This window comes from Borostomias antarcticus (assembly GCF_949987555.1).
Source record: "Borostomias antarcticus genome assembly, contig: scaffold_185, whole genome shotgun sequence".
NCBI classification, from domain to species: domain Eukaryota; kingdom Metazoa; phylum Chordata; class Actinopteri; order Stomiiformes; family Stomiidae; genus Borostomias; species Borostomias antarcticus.
In genome coordinates, this window is record NW_028175567.1 from 155624 (window position 1) to 164835 (window position 9212).

At 51.1% G+C, this 9212-nt stretch overlaps 1 protein-coding gene across 1 annotated transcript; it reads left to right on the plus strand.

The window, feature by feature from the left end:
• Nucleotides 1–413: 413 nt before the first annotated feature.
• Nucleotides 414–8458, plus strand: LOC311329469 (activity-dependent neuroprotective protein 2a-like). The gene is made up of 5 exons (XM_084463314.1): nucleotides 414–502; nucleotides 2345–2410; nucleotides 3680–3801; nucleotides 4176–4289; nucleotides 4978–8458. Exons 3-5 carry the CDS (start codon nucleotides 3694–3696, stop codon nucleotides 7864–7866), a joined length of 3111 nt encoding a protein of 1036 aa, XP_084319440.1. The 5' UTR covers nucleotides 414–502; nucleotides 2345–2410; nucleotides 3680–3693; the 3' UTR covers nucleotides 7867–8458.
• The last annotated feature ends 754 nt before the right edge of the window (nucleotides 8459–9212 follow it).

Consider the following 9212-nt stretch of genomic DNA (forward strand, 5'->3'; position numbering starts at 1 on the left):
GAGTCCTGGGGGGCCTGACCATGGGGGCCTGACCTATGACCTCCATGGGCCTGACATGAACGCCGCATCTGTATTCCCTCTCTTCCCATTGGTCATCCTCCGTTCTGCGAATTGTGATCGCTGCGTCATTTCCAGCACACAAGCGCGTGGCTTGGTCTCGCGAGACTTGTCAACCCAGACAAGCGCGTTGCTTGGTCTCGCGAGTATTGTCAACCCAGACAAGCGCGTTGCTTGGTCTCGCGAGACTTGTCAAACCCAGACAAGCGCCCCCTTTTCCTCCCTCAGGAGAGAAAAGAAACAGCAGCACAAAGAACTATCCTCTAATAACGCGTTAATACCCCCCCTATCACGCGTTTATGGGTCTAGTATAGTGGGTTTAGTGTTGGTACTGAGCCATTCTCCAGGCGGGAATACAAGCATTTCCGTCGCTCGCGCACTGGTGGGAGTAGCTGCTAGCCAACCGGGCTAACCGGTAGCCTCCTTTATAACCGGGATACCGGAGGTAACGTTAACGGGAATAACGGGAATAACGGGAATGCCATCTTGCCCGGTAGCTAGACTAGACTAGCTAGCTGATGAACGACCTAGCCCTAGGTATCTTCCACTAGGTGTAATTAGCTGCTAGCTAACCGGGCTAACTTTAGCCTCGGGCTAACTGGGCTAACGCAAACGGGAATGCCATCTTGCGTGGGAGCTAGGCTAGCTAGCTAGCTGATAGCACTAGACATCCCAGACTAGCTAGCTAGCTAGCTGATAGCACTAGACATCCCAGACTAGCTAGCTGATAGCACTAGACATCCCAGACTAGCTAGCTAGCTGATAGCACTAGACATCCCAGACTAGCTAGCTGATAGCACTAGACATCCCAGACTAGCTAGCTAGCTGATAGCACTAGACATCCCAGACTAGCTAGCTAGCTGATAGCACTAGACATCCCAGACTAGCTAGCTAGCTGATAGCACTAGACATCCCAGACTAGCTAGCTAGCTGATAGCACTAGACATCCCAGACTAGCTAGCTAGCTGATAGCACTAGACATCCCAGACTAGCTAGCTAGCTAGCTGATAGCACTAGACATCCCAGACTAGCTAGCTAGCTAGCTGATAGCACTAGACATCCCAGACTAGCTAGCTAGCTGATAGCACTAGACATCCCAGACTAGCTAGCTAGCTAGCTGATAGCACTAGACATCCCAGACTAGCTAGCTAGCTAGCTGATAGCACTAGACATCCCAGACTAGCTAGCTGATAGCACTAGACATCCCAGACTAGCTAGCTAGCTGATAGCACTAGACATCCCAGACTAGCTAGCTAGCTGATAGCACTAGACATCCCAGACTAGCTAGCTAGCTGATAGCACTAGACATCCCAGACTAGCTAGCTAGCTGATAGCACTAGACATCCCAGACTAGCTAGCTGATAGCACTAGACATCCCAGGCTAGCTAGCTGATAGCACTAGACATCCCAAACTAGCTAGCTGATAGCACTAGACATCCCAGACTAGCTAGCTGATAGCACTAGACATCCCAGACTAGCTAGCTAGCTGATAGCACTAGACATCCCAGACTAGCTAGATAGCTGATAGCACTAGACATCCCAGACTAGCTAGCTAGCTGATAGCACTAGACATCCCAGACTAGCTAGCTAGCTGATAGCACTAGACATCCCAGACTAGCTAGCTAGCTGATAGCACTAGACATCCCAGACTAGCTAGCTAGCTGATAGCACTAGACATCCCAGACTAGCTAGCTAGCTGATAGCACTAGACATCCCAGACTAGCTAGCTAGCTGATAGCACTAGACATCCCAGACTAGCTAGCTAGCTGATAGCACTAGACATCCCAGACTAGCTAGCTAGCTGATAGCACTAGGCATCCCAACCCTATGATGGATGGCTCATGTGATAGCTGGCTTAGGTTTGGCTTGGGTCAGTGGAAGCTAACGTGAACCAGGCTAGTTAACCAGGCTAGTTACAGATAGTCTATATTCTGATCTGGGTTGTGATAAGTCCTGAGAGAGACTAATGTATGTTAGCTAGATATGAATAGATACATATATAGATATTCTCTCTTATTTTAGTTGGCTGATTTCAAGGCAGACAAGGTAGAGGTCTAGCACATGGCATGTTAATTACCTGCCACCTGGAACGTGTGTGTGTGTGTGTGTGTGTGTGTGTGTGAGTGAGAGAGAGAGAGAGAGAGAGAGGGAGGGGGGGAGAGAGGGAGAGAGAGTGAGTGAGTGAGAGAAGCACGCCTACCGATTAAAACAGTGACCTGAGACACCTGGCAGCTTTGAGACCGATGTCTAACCAGCTCCAAGTAGTAACCTTGTGCTTGTTGTCTAGGATGCCAGCCCCCCTGGGGCTCAGTGAGGCGACGCCCCGGTAGCAAGCTTGGACGTGGATGCTCTGGTGAGTTATGTCTCCGTTTGTCTCTCCCAGGTCAATAACACCCCACTGAACAAGATGAGGCGTTTACACTCACCTCCATCACCATCACCCCCAAGCCCTTACTAAAGTGAAACACTTCAAAACATCAACGCACGACTCAAAAGGGTTCAAGTTTATGTGTCACGTGTGGAAGATACAACAACGACATTCTCACTCGAGACCTTCTCACGTGGACAATAAAACCAAGCAGTAGAACAACACGGCAGTGAAACGGCAGCAGTAGAACACAAACGGTAAAGGTAGAGACGTACTGAGTTGGTCTCCAGAGCGCTGGTCAGAAGCCTGAGCCAACCCTCGTTCGTTTGCACCTCCAAACACCTGGCTTATAACGGGCCAGGAGCGCGTCATGTCACTGTAGGCAAAGAAATACGATTTGTGTCTAGTTTTTAGCACAGGGGAGCGCTTGGTCCCCCTAGCAAGGACATGAGGCCTACCAGAAGGAAGCTATAGCTGTGTGTGTGTGTATATATCTTTATCTCTCTCTCTCTCTCTCTCTCTCTATATATATATATATATATATATTAAGGCTGCACAATTAACTGGCGTGCATTAATCGTTATCTTGATTTTGGCCTCTGTGATGTATTGATCGCATACGGCTGCAATTAATTAATGCATTCCTCTGGGACGCTGCAGTGGTGCTGATGTTACTGCAGTGGTGCTGATGTTACTGCAGTGGTGCTGATGTTACTGCAGTGGTGCTGACACTGCTAACGTTACTGCAGTGGTGCTGACACTGCTAACACTACTGCAGTGGTGCTGACACTGCTAACACTACTGCAGTGGTGCTGACACTGCTAACATTACTGCAGTGGTGCTGACACTGCTAACATTACTGCAGTGGTGCTGACACTGCTAACACTACTGCAGTGGTGCTGACACTGCTAACATTACTGCAGTGGTGCTGACACTGCTAACATTACTGCAGTGGTGCTGACACTGCTAACACTACTGCAGTGATGCTAACGCTACTGCAAACGTTACTGTTCTTCACCGAGTACTTGAACGATGACAGATATCTACAGACAATGTTGTAAATTATTTATTCAGGCAATATGTTGCTAGGTCGTTCATGATGAGGGTAGTTATGAATGGAGTTTAATGCTGATTGGGTTCTGGCACTGAATACTTGGTTGAATTGTAATATAATAATCAATTTTGTGTAAATATTTGGTATGGTCAGACCTTTAAACCGACTGCTTCATGAAACAGGATGTTGTCTCTCCTGTAGACTGCTGAGAAACCATGTATCAGGTTCCTGTGGGAGGTTTGGAGAAGATCCGGAAAACCCGGACGAAGGTGAAGCACATTCTCAGTGACATCGGACTGGAGGACTGTCAGAACTTTCTGGAGGTAGGCCTTCTGAATCCGTAGTTGAATACGAGAACTTGGGAGAACTTGAGAACTTAAAATGCCAGTTTCCCGTGTTCAACAAGTCATTTACACTCACTACCAGGTAGGGCGGGGCGATATCTCGAATTCAGCTTCTCGAGATAATCATGATTCAGCCCCCAAAAAAAGAGATTTATATATGGAGGAAAACCCTGATAATGTAATGACGTGCAGTGTCAAGTACATTCATTTGATGGATTTGGGTTTTGAAAGTAATTGAATAGTCATTGGATTTAATGTGAGGAGGTGCGCGAGCGAACCTTCACAATCTGAAGCTATGAAATAAATGTTATAATGCATATAACAGTATTCCTCCCCTCTTATCTTTCATACAGGAGCTCCAGAACTCTGACCCAGTGGTCCAGAACTCCGACCCGGGCGATGACGTTTTTCTTGAGACAGAATGGACTGATTTCACTGAGGGCTTCAATGGAAGAATGCGGAAGAAGGTGAAACATCTAGCGTGGAGAGATCAACATCAAATATGAATTAATAAAATATTAAGCGTTCATGCCATTAGAAATTCAGCGAAGCAGCGAGGATAATTCCATCTGCTTGGGTACACCCACACTCCTAAAATAAGGCAGTACACGAAAGTCCCATGTTGCTGATTGAATCTCCAGCATGTGCACACTTTGAATCACATGTGCCTACACCTCAATGGGAACAGACACCGTCAGCTCCATGTTTGTTTTTGTGCTCTGGTGTGGCTCCCTGACGCAACATTTTAGAATTCCTGTTGCACCCAAACAGCCTAAAAAGATATTGGCCGCGTTTCCCGAAACCTTCTTAGCGCTAAGAAGCTCTTTGAGTCTTCTTAAGGCTTCCGTTTGTTTGTTTCGGGAGTCAAAGAGCTTCTTAGCTCTAAGAAGGTTTTGGGAAACCCGGCCATTGTTTTCAAAGAGGAGCTCATTCACCGATCCCTCCTGATATTATCACTGTAACATTAAAGAGATGCATTTTAAGAGATATTAAAATGTGTAAAATCTCTGAAATCTTACATACTGTAGCTTTAAGGGTGGGCGTCCCTGTAGTCTTCAGCATTGATAGCTGAACACGCACAACTCCAGACATAACTGACTTCTGTACTAGTTGTTGTTATCTAATTCACTGCCATGTGGTCGTTTTCCTCCGCAGTGGATTTACCGTACTGAGGCGATATGCTGCCGCATGTGTGAATACCAGACGCGGAACTGGCGGAACTTCAAGTATCACCTCCAGCGTAACCACGACTACGAGAGGAACGTGTGCGCCCTGTCCCCCTGCCCGTTGTGCCCGTTCGTCGGACACCCGAAGATCGTCAGGAAGCACATCGCGCTCTTCCACTCCAACTCGCAAACGCCCGCCCCGCCGCCGCCCCTCTCGCTCCTGGGGGTGAAGAAGGGCGAACGGTACCGCTGTCAGAAGTGCACGTTCCAGACCTCCGTCTTGTTCGCCGTGGAGAAGCACGTCCTCCTGACGCACCTGGGCGGCCTGCTGAGCCGGTTCTCGTGCCGGGCCGCCGACGCGGCCAACCCCCAGACGCACAGCTACTACTGCAAGGAATGCGACGTGTCGCTGCAGAACCTCGACCACATGCTCCAACACGTCCTAGTCACGCCGGCGCACCAGTCCATCAACTGGCACGTGAAGCCCTACATCATCGAAAGTACGGCGAAATTACGGCGGTACGGAGGGCCGGTCTTTGCCTCTAATACCCAGCATCCCCAGGTGCTGAGCAGCGGGCTCTTGTTTCCGCTGCCGAATGACCAGCAGGCGGGTAAAGCGCCGCCCCTGCCGCAACCGGGACCGCCTCTGTTGGCGGCGGGGGTCCCCGGCGCCCCGAACAGCGGCTCCTTCATGTGCGCTCCTCAGATGCTCCTCCCCCCGCAGGCGTCCGCCCTGGTGCAGCTGGCCAGCGCAGAGGCCAAGGGGCTGCTTAAGCCCGGCTCCGCCATAACCTTCCGAAGCGCCCTGCCCCCGGGGGCGGCGCCGACCACGTTTCCCCTGCCCGGAGGCATCAGCCCGGGTGTGGTCAGGCTCGCCGCGCTGCCCAGTTCCGTTTCGAAGCAGCTGCTGCCGCCGTTGCCGCTGGCCACCCCCGGGCCACAGCCGCTGCAGCCGTGGCCCCAACAGGTCCTCCTCCCCAAAGTCAACATGCTGAGGTCGGGCGGCGGGGGGCCGCCTCCCCTCACGGCGACGCCCAGGCTCCCGCTGAACCAGACCACCCCGCAGGGCACCATGCTGACCTCCCAGTCTCTGCTAGATCACCTCATCCCCACCGGCAACAGAATCAACGGCAAGCCTACGTACACGCTGGCTCCGCTCGAGGCCACGGTGCCGGTCGGCAAGGCGGCGGCGCAGAACACGGCCCCGCAACCGGCGAAGCCGACGGGTTATCCCTTTAATCAGCAAGCCAAGCGTTGGGTGGCGTGTCCCGTCTGCAACGAGCTCTTCCCGTCCGACGTCTACGAGGTGCACACGGAGGTCGCCCACAAGGCCGCGTCCAAACGCGAGGCCCTGGCCGCCAAGGCGCCGTTCCTGAAGAAGATGCCGGACAAAACGGTGCAGTGTTTGGTGTGCAAGGTCCTGGTCTCCGAGAAGGGGCTCCTCGAACACCTGCTGCACGGCCTGGACTGCATATTCTGTCCTCACAAGTTCAACTCCATCAAGAAACTCGTGGAACACTCCAAAGATCACAACCCTTCCCAGAAGGCGTATTGCGAGTTCATCAGACGAGAGTACAGACTGTACACCAACGACTCTGGACAACTCATGTTCCCGTATTTCGACATCAACACCAGCGCTCCCAAGGAGGTGTTGGGGGACGCGGAGCTCAACCTCGCCCTGGTCACCAAGTCCCTCGACCTGATCTTCTTGAAGATGTTGCCGAGCAGTCGTCAGGCGAGCACGACGCCCCTCGCCAAAACCGTCCGCACGTGCTGCTTGTTCTGCGACGAGGACTGCGAGACCCCGGAGAAATACCAGCAGCACCTCAGAGAGAAGCACTTCGTAGACACCGCCGTACACGTCGTCCTCAAGACGACGGCGTTCAAGTGCATTTACTGCAACGGAATCTACACGGGAGGCAGAGTCACGCAGAAGGGGATAGCGTTCCACTTGCAGCGTTGCCCGCGGGTACCCAAGGCGCCAACGAATACTGTAAAGGCACCGGCAAGTACTGAAAAACCCCTCACCAACGGACAAGTCTTCCTGCCAGCCCCCCCAAAGCGACAGCCGGTATTAATGCCTGCCCCGAAACTCCCCCTCAATCAGGCGCCTCTCTTTTACTTCACCCAGCTTCCACAAGCGCCCGTCCCGAGTCCCGTCCCCAAACCTCCCCCTAGCCTTGAGCCGCCACAATCCGAAGCCGAAAAACTCAGCAAGTTGAGGCTGGAGATGGCGTGGAAGAAAGCCATGGACGCCAACAGGCAGGAGAGGGAGGCGAGGGTCGCGGAGAGGGACGCCCGGCGCCTGAGGCAGGAGGAGGCAAGGGCGGCAGCCGCGGCGGCGGTGGCGGCGGCGGCCGCGGCGCAGCCCCCGCCCCAGCCGGTGATCCCGAGCAACCCCGCGAGGGAGCTGGCGCCGGGTCCCAGCGGCGTGGAGCAGCGGCCCGGCGAAGACCGCAAAGACTTCATCACCAGGTACTTCCACCGACGCCCGTACCTGACCAGGAAGGAGACCGACGAGCTGAGCAGAAGACTGTCGCTCACCAAGTCCGAGGTGTCGATGCTCTTCAGCAACAAGCGCACCAAGTGCACCAGGACCATGAGCAGGAAAAAAGCTGCGGTTCTGATGGGTTTCAACATGGCCGAGTTGAACCGAGTCAAGCACAATCTCCTCATCCCAGACGTCCGTCGAGCAGAGCCAGAGGAAGCGGAAGAACTCGTCCAGTCAGCGGAGAACAAGGAGAAGGAAAAATCCGGACACCTGGATCGACCTGGGGACGTAGAGAGTATGGAGGAGTCGGAGAAAACCAGCAGTCGGCAGAGGGAGGTGGAAGACAAGTCAGAAGGAGGTGCTGAAGCAGACAGGATGGCTTTCTGAGGTATCACACGTCATCGTGTACATGGTTTAGGCTACATGAAAATATGTTGTCTTAGTGAACGTCAGTGCAGTAGTTTTTTTTTCCCCCCTTCCAATAATGTTGCGTTCCAGGTGTTATCAAACTCCACCCTGCTTGAACAAGCAGGATTTATTCCGACTGCATATGTCCGACTGTACACTCTCATGTTAGTGCATTCAAAAGGTTACTTTGAAGCGCCTTTGAAGTACTTTTTTTTTTTGAAATATTTTTTACATATATATTGATACAGTGCCTGCATAGTCCCTGTAGTGAATATTAAAAGGAAGAGGGTTATTGATGTGTTCTTCCACCACACAACACTTTTTTGTCAATATTAAAACGTTGGGATCTCAGCATCGTGCCTAGACTGCCTACACTTTGATCAATATCCTTCCAACGTTCGTGATGGATTATGATCTGTGCTATAATCTCTAAGGCAAATAGTCTACAGTTTGCATTGGCTCATATTTATGTTTTCAGATCAAACGACTACACCGCCAATCTATTGACTGTTTATTTGTAATTTTTTTCGTCTGTATATCTTCTCCTTTGTCACTTTCCTGTCATGTTTTGTGTCCGTAGCCTGTTGGGTTTTATACTGTAGGTCTGGACTGGTGTTTTGTAAATAGTTCTGGAGATTTTGATCAGTCTTGTGGTGAAACAGAGAAAATAAAACAAGCATTTCTTAATGTATTTTTTTCCCACCTGTTTGCATATGGAGTTAATCAAAAACGAATTATTACATCACATTGTACATGAGAGGGGAACCAGTCCCTTTTGACCCGGTCCAGCTCCTCCCTGGTCATCGGTACTCCACGCTTAGGTCCATTAGGGAAATGGGCATCGTCCTGCCCCAGAGTGTCCCACCTGCTGCCGGCCACATGGTGGCGCTGGTTTCACTCCGATGACCTCTGTGATCAGGACCTGCGTTTATCAAGCATCTCATACTAGGAGAGCTGAGCTAGGATCAGTTGACACCAAGCACCTTGTCCATTCAATAGACAACAACTGACCACTACTGTACACTCAAACACTTGAACCAACTCCTGGCAACATAAACAAGTGAATATTTTGCTTATATGATAAATTACAATATACAATAAATTACTCTTGCCTATACAATAGACCACAACTCTCTGCACAACTGTATATTCAAACATTTCATTGCACTGTCTACATCATGGACACAGACAGTCATCCATGATTGGATAGGATAAGTACTGTAGATGAGGATGATGCTGATAGACGAGTGGTTTATTGCTTTTATACAACGGTTACTGCCAGTTCAGCACCAGGGACAGCGGTGCATGGGTGGAGATGCTAGTTC